The sequence below is a fragment of the Hyaena hyaena genome, unplaced genomic scaffold (assembly GCF_003009895.1).
Source record: "Hyaena hyaena isolate Hyena2069 unplaced genomic scaffold, ASM300989v1 scaffold_647, whole genome shotgun sequence".
In the NCBI taxonomy this organism is placed as follows: Eukaryota; Metazoa; Chordata; class Mammalia; order Carnivora; family Hyaenidae; genus Hyaena; species Hyaena hyaena.
This window is the reverse complement of record NW_024081281.1, coordinates 955637-970350: the sequence shown is the minus strand read 5'-3', so window position 1 is coordinate 970350 and position 14714 is coordinate 955637. Positions and strand designations below refer to the sequence as shown.

The window sequence follows — 14714 nt, the reverse complement described above, 5'->3', positions numbered from 1 at the left end:
TCAAACTGAAGAGTTTATCTTTATATGGACTTAATCTGTTCCGAACCAAATGGATATTGTTTACGATTGTCACAGCCCTGAGAGATTTGTCAGGTAACAGAATGAGGACTTAGAAGTATATTCAGAGAATTGAATTATGGGACAAAACCCAGGAAGTGACATTTCAAAAGGATAAATGTAAAACCTTACAGTTACGGAAAGAGAGAACATGAGTTTCCATGGAGGTCGAGTTGGGGAGTCCTGAATCGCGGTGCCCTGTATGGAAGAGAAGTAGGGATCGTAGTTGATGCCAAGCTCAGCGGGAATCCTGAGAGTAACCTGGCTGCCACTAAGTCTAGTGAGATCTTTAAATGCCTTAGAAAAAAGTCCAAATAATAATTCCATTGTTTTTCTGTTAATCACACTTTTCTCTTGGTTACCTCTATAGTAGCTTCATGCACGTATTTTCCTTTTTTCGTCTTTTGCAAATATGACACAGTAAATGATTACACTGATGAGATTCGTTTAGTCGCAAATATTAATTGAGCATGTATTTTATGTGAGTCACTAGACAGTTACTGCTACTTTACAGGGAAAAAAATCAGTATATACAAGCATATACACATGATTACATGTACGAATCATATATGCAAATGATTATAATATAAAGTAGAGTGTGGTCTGTGCCACAGAGTGCTAGGGCACTCAGACAATAGCAGGATCCAAGAAGCCTCATGAAGAAAGGATCTTAAGAGAATTGGGGCAAATGGAGATAAATTGTAAATCTGCAAAGGCATGAAACACAGCGTGGGTCCATTGCTAACGAGTCATTCAGAATGGCTAGTCTTGGGCCACTGGTGACAATTTTATATTGCACTGAAAAATTTAGAATTTACATAGTCCATTCTGGGCAGTTAGGAGCAATCAAAAATTCAGCAACACGTTGAAATCTTTGCTTTAAAAAAATAGAACTGGCAGTAATATGCGCAACTTGTTTACATTCACCTTGTTTAATCCTTGCGGTTGAGCTATGAGTTGGGTCACATTTGTCTCCTCATTTGTAGATGAGGACCTGAGGCGTAGCAGAGTTAATCGTCGGTCAGAAGCAGAAGTCTCCTTAACCCCTGATCTGTCCAGCCCCAAAGCCATGCTGTCACCACTGCAGTGCTGATCACGGTTGGCACCGAGAGAAGGGGTGAAGGGGAGGAGGGCGCTACGGCAGGAGAGGGTCCGTGTTCCCGTGCCTACAGTCCCATCAGGCATGAACACAGGTCCTTTACTGTTTTGACTAATCTGTTGTAAGCGGATCGCGTGGCAAATTTCTTCCGCATGTTAGTAAGCCTTCTGTGCAGAGTGTTTGTTACCAGGCTCGGCTCTTCTCTTTACCAGTTCCTTGGGACCCAGCGCGCTGAAGACCGTCGGCAATGCAGCATCGGCGAAGCGAAAAGAATCTTCCCAGAGCTCAGCTCAATCGAAAGAAAAGAAAAAAAAGAAATCTGCACTCGATGAAATCATGGAGGTACAGTTTACCAGCTGTGTGCTGACTTTTTAGCAGTTAGAAGAATAACATAGTTCAGACTGAGGAAAGTTAAGTAGTTTTGCCAATTCTTAGATTAATAAAAGTTAAAAAAGCGTATATAGACTGGATCGGGGGAAGGGGTCTAGATGCTGTTCCATCTGAGCAGAGTCGGAAATCCCTCATCAGCGTTTCTTTTCTCGCCTCAGTCCCGGCTTCAGAACTCTCCATGTGTTCACGGTCAGCAGGGCTCACGTAGTTGGCAGTAGTTGAGGCTAGGAAGGAGGAGCTCTGTGTACTGTCCGTGGCTCTGTGAGATCGGCCCGCGCCACGGATGCCCTCCCGCACCCTGCGCTGCCGCCGCCCTTGACTCCATTGCCCGTCCCTGCCGGCACGAGGAAGCCATGGCGTGCTTCCTGTGTGACTCAGCCTGATGCCAAACCTGTGTGGCGAATCATTGAAAACCTGTGATTTAGGCCCCGGGGCCAGACTTTGGCTCCAGATCTACCTGCAACTCTAGAGCGGTGCTGCAGGAGGCTGTTAGAGTCTCCCTAAATCTTCCTTTCTCCCCGCCGCACGCTCATCAATCAATGTATGGACTACACAGTAGAGGAGGAGAGGGGCGGTGAAGAGAAGGGAGAAATGGATACAGGAAGCTAACCGTTTTTCCCCTATAATATCGTTTCCTCCAGTCTCCCCAAACCCTCCTCTTCATTTGTGAAGGGTGGGGTGGGGGCATTCGGTCTTCCCCATCCCCGGGCGCTCCTGCCGTGTAGGCCCGTCTCAGAAGTTGAGAGTGTAATGGGCAAGGTGCGCACCAGGAGGTACGGTCCCTCGGTCACGGAGCAGACACTGAGTTGCCGTTACATGCTGGGCATCGTGCCCAGTCCTGTGTCTGTATAGTAGGAAGAAAAATGCAGTCCCTGTGTGTCATGGGGCTTTCGTTCTAGTAAGAGGGACGTCCCGTGAACAAGTGAGCCAGTGAGTAAGTCACTACAAAATGCTAAGTGCTAAGGAGGGCAGAGGGCAGCCTGGGGGGTCGCTTGTGAGAAGGTGCTAGGGCAGGAAAGATCTCAAACTCAGGCCCACGCAGGAAGGTCCACGCAGCTGGAGCGTGATGAGTGCAAGAGTGGAAGCATTTGAGGTTCAAGAGTGAAGTAGGAGCAACATCTTAGATGTCTTAACAAGCCGTGGCGGAGTTTCTGAATTTAATTCAAAGCCAAATGGAAAGCTAGACCCACCTGCTTTGTGAAACACACTACATTTAGAATGCTCTTTGCTCACATTGGAAAGTTGGGAGAAATTAAAATGAGACTTATTCTCAACCAAAGAATTGCAGTGTTCTGGCCCATTGAAGGTTGGTACTTCGGGTCAAGGCAGCCGTGAAAGGAGGAGGCGTGTTACGGCACCACAGCCGCCGGAGAGCAGTCTTTTCCTGGACGCCCCTTTGCGTCCATCTCTCCTGGGTGTGTTTTTCTTCCCTTACACTCACAGGATTTATTATCCTTAGCAAACAGAGAAGCCCCTTCTTGCCGTCAGACTGTAGAAATACCCATGCTGTGCAAAACTGGTATTAAGTGTGTACTAAGGTGTTTTGTTTTTTTTTAACGTTTCTTTATTTTGAGAGAGAGCATGAGCAGGGGAGGGGCAAAGAGAGAGGAGGGAGAGAATCTCAAACAGGCTCCAGACTGTCAGTACAGAGCTGGACACGGGGCTCGATCCCACGAATCATGACCTGAGCCGAAATCATGGGTCGGACGCTTAACCGTCTGGGCCACCCAGGCGCTCCATGTTATGGTTTTACCACATGAAAACATTGCTTGTTTCCCAGCTCATGACAGTCACGTGGGGGAAGCGGGGAGGGCGCAGTATAGCACTGGCAGGTGGCCTAGCAGTGCTGACCGAAGTCGAGGCCGCTTGTGTTTGTTTTCTTGGTCAGCTGACTTGCTTTAGCACATATTGTCAAACCAAGCGTGTTTGTTTTTTTAAAAGATTTTATTTTTAAGTAATCTCCACACCCACCATGGGTCTCAAACCCATAACCCTGAGATCAAGAGTCACCCGCTCCACAATCTAAACCAGCCAGGCGTCCCTGCAAATGTTTTTTTCTAAATCAAAAATGAATCGCAAAAAAAGGTTTATTTGTATTTGCCAGAGCTCGTAAGTTACACGCCACCCCTTGGAGGTATATGTTCTCTGGTATTCTTTTGTGAAGTAGAATGGTATCTGAAATAAATGGAGAATTTTAATGAGAGAGCTCAGGATGTCTTCTCTGTTCTACAGCTCGAGGAAGAAAGGAAAAGGAGCACCCGAACAGACTACTGGCTGCAGCCGGTATGTATTCACCTGGGTCTCCAAACGCCTTCGAAGGGAGTGAATGATGTACAGAGCATTTGGTATGAATGACTAAGTTTCTCAAACATACTTAAATTCTATGGACAGATATATAACTTTCAGGTCTTTCTTTTCATCTGATCTTAAATAATCAGTTACACCTGTAGTAGAGCATAATTTCACGTTCATAGGCTTGTAAGATTCCTTGAGTTTGATGCCATATTTGTTTGTGGACGTTTTGAATTTAACCCTGGAATTATTTCCAGGGTTGTGTTCTCAGAAACGGGACTGAGATTAGAATTGTGAAAGCAGAAGTATTTGTTTTCAATTTGCAGCTTTTTGAACTTGGCATGTCCCTTTAGGTACTTTTGGATGACCATTTATGAAAATGTAATCAAGAATTTTGCTGAGAGGTACCTGGCTGGCTCTGTTGGTGAAGTGAGCCACTCTTGATTTCAGCTCAGGTCATGATCTCAGAGTCGTGGGATGGAGCCCCGAGTCGGGCTCCACACTGGGCATGGAGCCTGCTTCATGGTCTCTCCCCTTCCCCTGCCCACTCACGTCCTCTCTCTCTCTCTCTCGCTCTCTCTCAAAAAAGAAGGAAGAAAAACAATTTTTTTTCTGAAAGCAATTATTCTTACCCAGAGAGTAATTCACAAATCTTCAGAGAAGTGTTTTTTTACAAACTACGTATGTTTTACTGCTTCCAGCATCCTGTGTCTGGGGGTGAAATGTACATTTTCACCAGTCTCCTGGGTGATTCTGATGGATGCCTGTATGCCCTTCGTTAAGAACCATTGGTTTAAAGGAAATATAAAAGAAACCAAAAGCAAAAAAAAAGAAAAAGACAATGCTTTAGTTAGTCCAAAAATTCTCTTCCCATTGATAATACTTTCATTTCAATTATATTTTCTGTTAGAGAATTCTCTCACAATAAAGTATTCAAATTCTCTTCCTACTTCCGCTTGCAGAGTGTTCCATTGAAAGGATCAGCCAGAAGGGACTCAGTGTGTCTTGTAGGTTGAAATGGGCAGTGTGTTTGGTAAAATAACTAGCAGTCCCCAGAGAGATACTGAAGAAGTATTTTGAACTGATCTATTGTGTGAGCAAGTGTCAGTAAGCCCAGCGACATAATGAGTTCGCTTCAGATTCCGAGTGTGTATCCATGAGGGCCTTCAAGAAACTGAAGCAGCAATACTCTGACTAAATCAGGGAAGCTCTTTTGGCATCATTTGGCTTCAATGAAAGTTTGAAGTTTGAAGAAAATTTTAGACCATTCATGTTTTCTCTTAAGCATGTTTCTCTACAATTCCATACCCTACCCCCAAAGTCCTCACTGAATTTTGATTGGTATAATTTTTGGCCTGGCTTAGTGAAGTACTTGTGCCCATCTAGTACCTCCGTTATATGCACTTGGAGTAGCAAATATAGAATCACTCTAGTGACTACAGCATTAAGTTAGGCAATTTATTTTTCACAGTCAGCCATTAGACAGCTAATATAATTCAGCAAAATGATGGTGAGGAAGCAAACCCAGAATGCATGAATATGAAATAAGCCCAGATTTCTCTCCCATTTGAGAGTTAGATGTTCAGAAGAACGATACTTTTAGCTGGAGCTAATCTGGAAGAATCCTGTGTGTATCAAAAACTCAGAGTAACATAATGAGAAAAGAACATTGTGGAAGAATGTCATGCGTAAGCTCAAAGATGCAGATCCCAGTGAGACTTGCCATTTGAGTTTCTGTCAGCACTGACCCCCAATAGTGTAAGATCTGTGGCACTTTTCACTCCCTTGAATGAAGAGAAAGAAAGCAGGTCTCTGGGAAAGACATGGATTGATAGGGCTGAGATTGACAGATTTCAAGTGACGGTCCTAGATTTCAAGTGACCTTCAGTGTGGAAATACCTTGAGACAGGTATTTTTTTCCTCTTGGTTAACCGTACCGAATAAAGGGAGAAAGAAGGAATAAAAGATCACAAACGGAATGTTTGGCCATAATTGGAAAGGCTTTGAACTCCAGTTTTTCCTTAGTAGAGCAGATACACTTTGCTATGATTTTTGGCGAAAACATGGTTTCAATGAAGGAGTAAAACAGAAAAGATCACTTATGTCTTTCATTCTTTATTTGTTGTTGTTTTCTAGGAAATCGTTGTGAAAATTATAACCAAAAAACTCGGAGAGAAATACCATAAGAAAAAGGGTGTTGTGAAGGTAAGGATGTGAGGCTGTGAATGGACTTTGTGAAACTGAGTGAAGCCTTTTTGGCATTCCTGAAAGGGCAAGTCCTCAGGGCAGAAGCTTGGTGTCTGGGGTTCTTGATGGTCCTGTCAAAGGAGAACTGACCTCATAACTGGTGGAAAAGTGATTCCTTTGCAGCCGTAACTTACATTTAAGCTTGGCAGTGCTTTCGTACCGCAGGGAACAGTGTGTACGAAGCCTCGCGGCTACTGCTTTAACTCATCCACGGTGCAGCCCCTGCCAATCTGTGTGATGCATCCTCGGGTAACAATGGGCGATAGCTATGCTTATGTACCCAGACTTCCAAGGGTGGCTCCCTTGTGTTTTGCCTGGGAGACCTTCAGCTGCTCTGGGATTTTAAAATGTGAACAGGAGCGCTCCAGCCCTCCTCTCTCTTCCATCCCTAAATAGAGCTCCGTCCTGGCACCCAGCATCACGCACTGTAAGCGCCCTGCAGTCGTGCTGGAGGCCGGCCTCGTCCCTCTCGACGTGTGTATCCAAGTCTTGTTCCACAATCAGCACCCAGTCTTTTATTCTTTACAGACGGAAACCCCCACTAGGCTTTGAACTGAATTCTTTATTAGGAAGCACAGAACCACTACTGTACACCTGAAACTGATACATAGAACTGTGTGTCAGATAGACTGGAACTAAAATAGAAAACGTAATGCAATTTAAAAAAATTTAAAGGAAGCCGAGGAGAATTCATATACAACATCTATAAAGTATTGTCAGTTATAGAAGGAGCTCGTCTTCCCATTTGACTGGAATTTTGTTTGTTTTCATCTTACCTATTTCTGTCCTTTGAAATTCGTGTTCACGCATTTCCGCCGTTATAAAAGTGTTGATTTCACATGACAGGAAGTGATTGACAAATACACAGCTGTCGTAAAGATGATCGACTCCGGAGACAAGCTGAAACTTGACCAGACTCATTTAGAAACCGTAATTCCAGCACCAGGTAAATCTTTCTGCGGAATATTTAACACGTATGCTGTTGTGATGAGCGATTCCATCCCTAAAGCCACAGTTTTCTGACATTACTTGATAGTTGTAGATGCGGCTTTCCTTTTTAGAAACACACAGCTGCCAGTGTACCAGACGCTCTTGATCTCAGGTGACACAGTGGTTTGCTTACCAGTCCTCTGCGAAAGCACTCTTGTGGCATGGGTAAATTTTCCCTTCCTAGAATCCTTGTTTTTCCGGACGCAAAACACAAACTCATAGGGAAAAGAAGTCAGTCAGACTCAGGTTATTATTAATATATCTCTTTGGCTACCCGAGATAGTAAAGTAAAAAGTCTCCACTGTTTGGCTTTTTCTCTCCCTTAGTTGTCTTTATCACTTGGGCAGTTACGACGTCTCGTATGGGTGCTGCTTGGGTTGGGCTGCCTGCCTCGGCCCCGCCCTCCGTAGTGGTCAGTGCTGACGCAGTGACCACGTTAGCCCCTAACCTGCCTCTTATCAGGTCCCTTCTTCTCTCCCCCGAAAATAAAACTCATTTTGTGGTTGAAAAAAACGTTTTTTTCAGCTTTGATGAGATGTAATTGACATACAATATATTGCACTTGTGTAAAGTATACAATTTGATCAGTTTTAAGACACGAATACCCTGAAACCATCCCTACAATCAAGGTGACGAATGTGTCCATCCCCCGCCCTGCAATATCCTCACTCCCCTTTATAATCCTTCCCTGCCACCCCCCACTGCTGCCTCGCATGTCCCCAAGGCAACCACCTTTCTGCTCTCCGTCACTGTAGGTTAGTTTGTGTCTGTCTAGAATTTTGTAATAAAATCATACTTGTGTGCTGTGTTTTTGCTCTGGATCTTTCAGTGCATGTGACTCTTGCCTGTTGTCACATGTATATGTCCGTAGCTCCCTTCTCTCCGTTGCCGAGTAGCGTTTCCCCTTATGGATATGCGTCTTCTTGTCCGTTCAGTCACCCGCTGATGGACATTTGGCTTATTTACAGTTTGGAGCTGTTGCAAATAGAATTTTTCAAGAACATTCATATGCAAGTCCTTATACAGACGTATGGTTTCCCTTCTATTGAGGAGATATTGAAGATACTTAGAAATTGAATGCCCCTTCATAGTAGGATATATCTCAATTTTTATGAGACTGTCAGACCATCTTGTAATTTTAAGAAGAGTGAAAGCAATCTACATTTTTTTCTAAGTACTTCTGGACTCTGGACATTTTCCCTCCTACTCCTCGCAGACTAAAGTTAAAACATCTGTCTGACAAGTGAAAAAAAACATGAGGAGTCTTATAATGTGACAGGGATCTACAAACTATACTTTAGAATATTGCAGGGTCTGAAACAATTATAGACTTCTCAGAGGGATTTTGGGTTTTGTTCTGTTCATTCACTGTAATTGCATTTTGCTGTGACAAAGTAGAAGAAAGAAGCAAACATTTCTTTGAGTTCAGTGTTCTATTCTGTTGTAGGAAAAAGAATTCTCGTTTTAAATGGAGGCTATAGAGGAAATGAAGGTACCTTAGAATCCATCAATGAGAAGACCTTTTCAGCTACTATCGTCATTGAAACGGTAAATATGTTTCCACAGAGAAACGTGTAAATGCTTTAAAAATGTGCCTTAGTTTTTTTTCATTGGGTTGGTCTTTGTTTTAGAGTTTGGGTTTTTGGTCTGTCTTCTTTCCTGTTCAGAAATCTGTAAGCTTAGTTTTTCTAACTCTGCCCTTGCTGATTTTCTGATTTCAAAAGAAATGTATATGTGGCCTAGTCCCCTGGAGCTGGTATCACAGAACATACAGTAGGTTGGATGGCTGATAAGCACATTGTTTCGGCCATTCTGAAGGCTGGAAGTCCAAGGATAAGGCACTGGCAGACTTAGTGTCTGGTGAGGGCCCGCTTCCTGGTTCGTGTGTCCTCCTGTGGTGGAAGGGACAAAGCTCTCTGGGGTCTTCTTTACAAGGGCACTAACCCTTTCCTGAGGGCCCACCCCCATGACCTAATCACTACCCAAAGGCTGCCCACCAAATACCATCCATTGGGCGTTAGGTCACAACTACGAACTCCGGGTGGGACACACTCAGTCTGTAGCAACACTCATTGTGTAAGAACTGAAAAAGACAATTTAATATAAATAACTTCAGAAATTACCCATAATTCTCCAGCCAGATAACTCCCATTAATATTTTGGCCTGTTCCTTTCCAGTCTTTGTATTTTATAAAATTGTATATACAACATCTTGACTTTTTCTCTCACATCCAGTATGAAACTCAGTTGGACATATGATTAGCGGGGAGTATAGAATCAGAATTAAAGAGGGGAGTGCCCCAGAGATCACTATTTTACATAGTCCTTCCTCTCTTTCATAAAGAAAAGGCAGTAAATTAAAAGGTGTACAGGTAAGGTTGTTGATTGAAGTAGTCTGGATGGCTCTCTGACAGTCTGTGGTGCAGCCCCGTGGGGCCTCAGACGTCCCCTGAGGGAAGGCAGGGCCTGAAACGGGCTTTGCCCTCGCCGCCGGATGCGTTTTGGAACTCTGAGCGGCGGTGCAGTGGCTCTCCAAGTGAAACCCATTGTCATACCCCGTGCAGTAAGCGTCAGCATTTGGGGGGTAGGAGACCCCGTGGAGAGTCTGATGACTGTCCTGAGCACCCCCCAGGACTTGGGGGCCCACTGCCCACTCTCATGTGTTGCCTGAAGGGGGTCGCAGGCACCTGGACCCATCCCTGGACTGCCTTCCAGAAAATTCATGTGGGTCCTTATTTGAGAGAAACCATATTTAAGTAAATTGACCACTTTTTTCCTGTCTCTGACAACACGAATTCAGCAACTGTCACTAATGCAAACTAGAAGGGAAGAAAAGGAACAGGAATCTCTCTGTTACTGAGAAAGTTATTGATCTGACTAAATTAAAGAATTTTTTTTTTTTAAACTCAGTTTTTCTCTCTGACCCAGGCGGCATCCAGGTCACGGAAAACTAGCATTTCCTTTGCAAAATGATTCTCCTGCACTTTTTAAATTCACAGTACCATCCAACTTAGATCCCGCCTCAACTCGTGTTTTCGTCTCAGGGAAACGCAAAACCACTAATTAGCACTAAGGGGTTTCTGGGTTCCATCCAGATACCTTCGGGTATTAGTCTGTGGTTTTCCGGGTTCATTTCTTCCTCCCTCGCCGTGCCCCCCTGGGGCTTCTGAGCTTGCGTGGCTCAGACAGCTGTGCTGAGGCAGGGCCCAGGAGGGCGTCCGCAGAAGGGGCCTGGCTGGCTGCCGGGCAGCATGTACTTGTAAAAGAGGAAACCCACCTGCTATTATTCTTTCTTTTGTAGCCCGCCCCTCCCCCCATTTAAAAAGAATCTGTGTTTGTGTGTATGCATGTGTGCACTCGTCTCCATCCACACAATCGCTTCAAGTCATTGCCACGAAAAACACAAACTTCCCAGGTGATTTCTCCTGCTTTTTTATCTCTTCTGACATCTTAGATTACAGCATCATTATCAAAGTATTTGAAATTTATTCATTTCTTCTTTTTTTTATTTTTATTTATTTCTAGGAGAGAGGGAGACAGTGTGAGCAGGGGAGGGTCAGAGAGAGAGGGAGATACAGACTCTGAAACAGGCTCCAGGCTCCGAGCTGGCAGTCAGCACAGAGCCCGACGCGGGGCCCGAACCCATGAACCGCGAGATCATGACCTAAGCGAAAGTCGGACGCTTAACCGACTAAGCCACCCAGGCGCCCCAAAATTTATTCATTTCTTAAGCAGATTTTTAAATAGCTAACAAATTGTTCAGAAACAGTCTCAGCCTTTTCACCCAGCTGTTCGACTGATTGACCACATGAGTGGCTCCCTTCTTCGTCCCCGATTTTGTGTTCTTCTCTTAAAAGCCTCTTTGACCCTGGGCCTTTACATTTGGTAACGAAAGAGGCAGCCTGAGTCATGCTTTATCTGGGAACTTACTTTCTTTAACTACAGTCGTTATCATATATTAAAAGAGTAGCGTTGTTACAGGAAGGTATGATTCTTAACAAACAACGTTAAAATCTCACTTCAAGGTTAGAGTCAATATCATCATCATCATTTTATATTTTGCAAGAGAGGACCAGCTTTCAAATTTTAACCAAAAGATTTAATAATAAGAGGGGAAAATTATTGAGCTCATACTCATATGATGTTCCAGATGTTGCTCTAAGCACTTTATTTACTCATTTCTATTTCCCAACAGCCCAGTAACCTCAGTACTATTATTATTCCCCTCAGGGGACAGTGGGCGCTGAAGGGTTAAGTCACTTGCCGAAGGTGGGACTTGAAGTTGGGCGATTTGGGCCCTGGGCTCACATTCTTGCCTCCATGTTCCCAGGTAGTATCCACTTTGGTGACAGGTGGTCTTCCCCAAGACCCAGTCTTCCCCTTTCTTTTGGACATGAACAGAGAAGGCGAACACATTTAAAGTTGGGTTCGTTTTCAGTAATAAAGACCAACCTGGCTGCCAAAGCCAAACTATACAGCACGTTTGAGTACGTGCACTGCCTAAACAATATTTGCTGTTGAACAAGAAACCCCCAAGTGGCCCACACGTGGTAGAGTTTGACTTCTTGTTCAGGGTGTTCTTGATCAGGGAACAGCGCTTTTCTTTTTCTTTCTTTCTTTCCTTCTTCTTTCTTTTCTTTCTTTCTTTCTTTCTTTCTTTCTTTCTTTCTTTCTTTCCTTTTCTTTTCTTTTTCTTTTTTTTTTTTTTTTTAAGTTTCGTTATTTTTGAGAGAGAGCACTAGAAGGAGAGGGCCAGAGAGAAAGGGTGACACAGAATCCGAAGCAGGCTCAGGCTCTGAGCTGTCAGCACAGAGCCCGATATGGGGCTCGAACTCATGAACCACGAGATCATGACCTGAGCTGAAGTCAGATGCTCAACTGACTGAGCCACCCAGGTGCCCCAGGAACAGCTCTTTTCCAAGGGATGATCTGTGAGGAGCCCGGGATTTTTCCCTCGTTTCTCCATCACCTTCACCAAGTGACTTTCATAGTTCCCGTGTTCTTGTGCTTCAGACAGGCCAAGGCTGAGCATGGTGGGCCGCACGGGGGCGCCGCATGGCCTGGGCCCGGAGGTGCCATGGCGTCCATCGCTTCTGCTCACCTCTGTGGCCGCACCCCAGAGGGACCAGGGGAGGGATCCAGGGAGCAGAGGAGACAGGGAACGGCCAGCAGGTCCCTGCCACAACACGTAGGGATAACGCATTTCACCCATCATTGAAGAAAACGTGCCACTTCCTAATGAGAATGCCACAGACTGTGTGAAAAGTCACAGTCATCTGGAAATGCTCGCCACCATAATGGTGTTGCAGGGGTGTCCAGGTCAAGCTTGGATCTTTAAGTGTGGTGTCATTTTTTTGTCTTTGAAGTATAGGTGTGTTTTTAATCTTTTCTTCAATTATTTTAATTTGTAGGGCCCTTTAAAAGGACGCAGAGTTGAAGGAATTCAATATGAAGACATTTCTAAACTTGCCTGAGTTTGAAAATTTGTCAACACATTAAAATCCTAAAACATCAAATTGGTGTTCACCAAGGCATTATAAGACTCTACTGTGTTAGGGTGTTTCTTTTGTATAAAGCAAATGGACTTATTTAAATATTACTGTATAGTTGTTCAGCCAAGCTTCTAGAAAAATCTAATTATGTCTCCTGAAGTTTCAAGACAATGTAATTTTGTTCTTAATGGTTTTGTTTCCTTTGTAATATTGCCTTAAAGACTTTTTATCTTCATTAAAAGAATGTTATCGTCAAGTGTTTTATGTAAGACAATTCAGAATCGTAAGGAGGAAATCCTTCATATACTGTATATTTTCAGTAGTAAAGTTGAACTATAAATCTAATTGCGTTTTAAAAAGTCAGACTAGAGAGTCACAGCTTATTGAGACAGAGTTCATGCACCGTATAATTTCACCCACTTAAAGCGTACAGTTCAGTGGTTTTTAGTTCATGCACAGAAGTGTGCACCCAGAGTCACTGTTTGATCTTATTGTCACCGCTGCAGAGAAAGCTTGTGCCTGTGGCTTCGCCCTGTCCTCCCCAGCCTCTGGCGACCACTAGTCTGCTTTCCGTCTCTGACTTGCCTGGTCTGGACATTTCATATCAGCGGAATCATGACAATAGGTCTTTTTATGCCTAGCTTCTTTATTTTTTTTTAATTTTTTTTTTTGGGGGCAGCTTTATATCTTTATTTGCCAATCAGCAATTAGTTCTCGTCCACATGAATAGTCTGTAGATTTTTGAAAGTGGTGCCAGGTACATAGGTAACCAATGTATAGAGCTTGTTTGGTGAATCTTCATCCTGCTTATGTTTTCTGGACCACCGCACACAGACACGGTACGGAACATTCCTTAGTCCTTTGGCCCAGACAGCTTTGTTAAGCCTGGTGTCAGTGCGTACATCTGGGGCTCCCAGCTCCTTCACAGCAAGTTTCTGGAGCTCTCTGAGTCCCCGAGGGGCACGCTTCTTGAAACCCACTCCCTGGATGCGCTTTTGTGAATGTGGATGCTGTGTTCTCTAGCCACTCCCTCGCTGGCGGCAGAACGGCCCCTCTTCTCACCAGCCTGCTTTGTGGTAGCCATTCTGCCGGGCCCGGGCTGGAAAGGAAACTTTTTAAAAAGTTTTTAATGTTTATTTATATTTGAGAGAGAGAGAGGCAGAGGATGAGTGAGGGAGAGGCGGAGAGAGAGGGAGACACAGAATCTGAAGCAGGCTCCAGGCTCTGAGCTAGCTGTCAGCACAGAGCCCAGCACGGGGCTCAAACTCAGGAACCGTGAGATTATGACCTGGGCTGAAGTCGGACACTTAACTGACTGAGCCACCAGGCGCCCCTTCTCATTTTTTAGATAACTATTTTTCATCATTTCCTTGAGGTCCCGTCAAATTATTGGTAATCATGTCTTGAGAAACCAAATTCCCTGAGTTTTCATTGGGAATGCCCCTGGCTCAGACTGCCTGCCTTTCTGCTTTTCCTCACCTATTTCTGTTTTTCCTGTCATACTTGAGTAAACATTGAACCAACATTTACTACCGAGTGTCTCCAGTAAGCAAGCCATTGCAGTACGTGCTGGAGATTGAAATGTGAGAAGCTTGAATAGATCCAAGATGCGTGTTGTGGAAGAATTGACAGTGTTCGGCGAACTGATATTCGAATGACATGATTGGCCAATGAAGACAAACCTGATCTTCTGGGACAGCTACTTACAAATCCACCCTGACCTCGCTGGGCCTCCGTAAGAGACCAGTGACCGATACCAGGATACAGCTCAGTGCCTCCTCTGCCACAGTAGAATCGTGGGATTAGAATATGAATCAGCCTCAGTTGGTAAGTTGGTTGTTGGCTTACTTGACTGAAATGCTCCCAGAGATATTAAGTGGATAATACAATTGAAGGGAAGCATTCTTGATTTTTCTTTCTCTTATATAGATACTCCATAAAAAGTCACCGCCATAGACTTGGCCAGTGTGAAGAAGTGTTAGGAATAGTAATACTAACTTCTTACAGCATGTTTATGTATCCAGCACACATGAGCATTATTGAAGCATTTTTGTACTTAGGCAGCCAGGTAACTTTGACTTTGATCCTACTGGGTCATTCGAGTGACTTCTGTCTCTTTCAGTTGGGATAAAGCTGCAGAGAAAAAT

General features: G+C 44.2%; 1 protein-coding gene and 1 pseudogene across 2 annotated transcripts in view; one reads left to right on the top strand and one right to left on the bottom strand.

The window, feature by feature from the left end:
- The window catches only part of KIN (Kin17 DNA and RNA binding protein), a 32647-nt gene extending 19824 nt beyond the window's left edge, over nt 1-12823 (top strand). The window contains exons 8-13 of one of the 2 annotated variants that reach the window (XM_039216646.1): nt 1369-1498; nt 3779-3829; nt 5975-6043; nt 6932-7031; nt 8523-8623; nt 12487-12823. In XM_039216646.1, the coding sequence (XP_039072577.1) occupies nt 1369-1498; nt 3779-3829; nt 5975-6043; nt 6932-7031; nt 8523-8623; nt 12487-12549 (514 nt within the window). In that variant the 3' untranslated portion in view covers nt 12550-12823. The remainder of the gene's footprint in view (nt 1-1368; nt 1499-3778; nt 3830-5974; nt 6044-6931; nt 7032-8522; nt 8624-12486) is intronic. The other variant, XM_039216647.1, reaches the window with a different exon arrangement.
- A 418-nt stretch (nt 12824-13241) lies between these two features.
- Nucleotides 13242-13730, bottom strand: LOC120219788 (annotated as a pseudogene).
- Nucleotides 13731-14714: the final 984 nt, after the last annotated feature.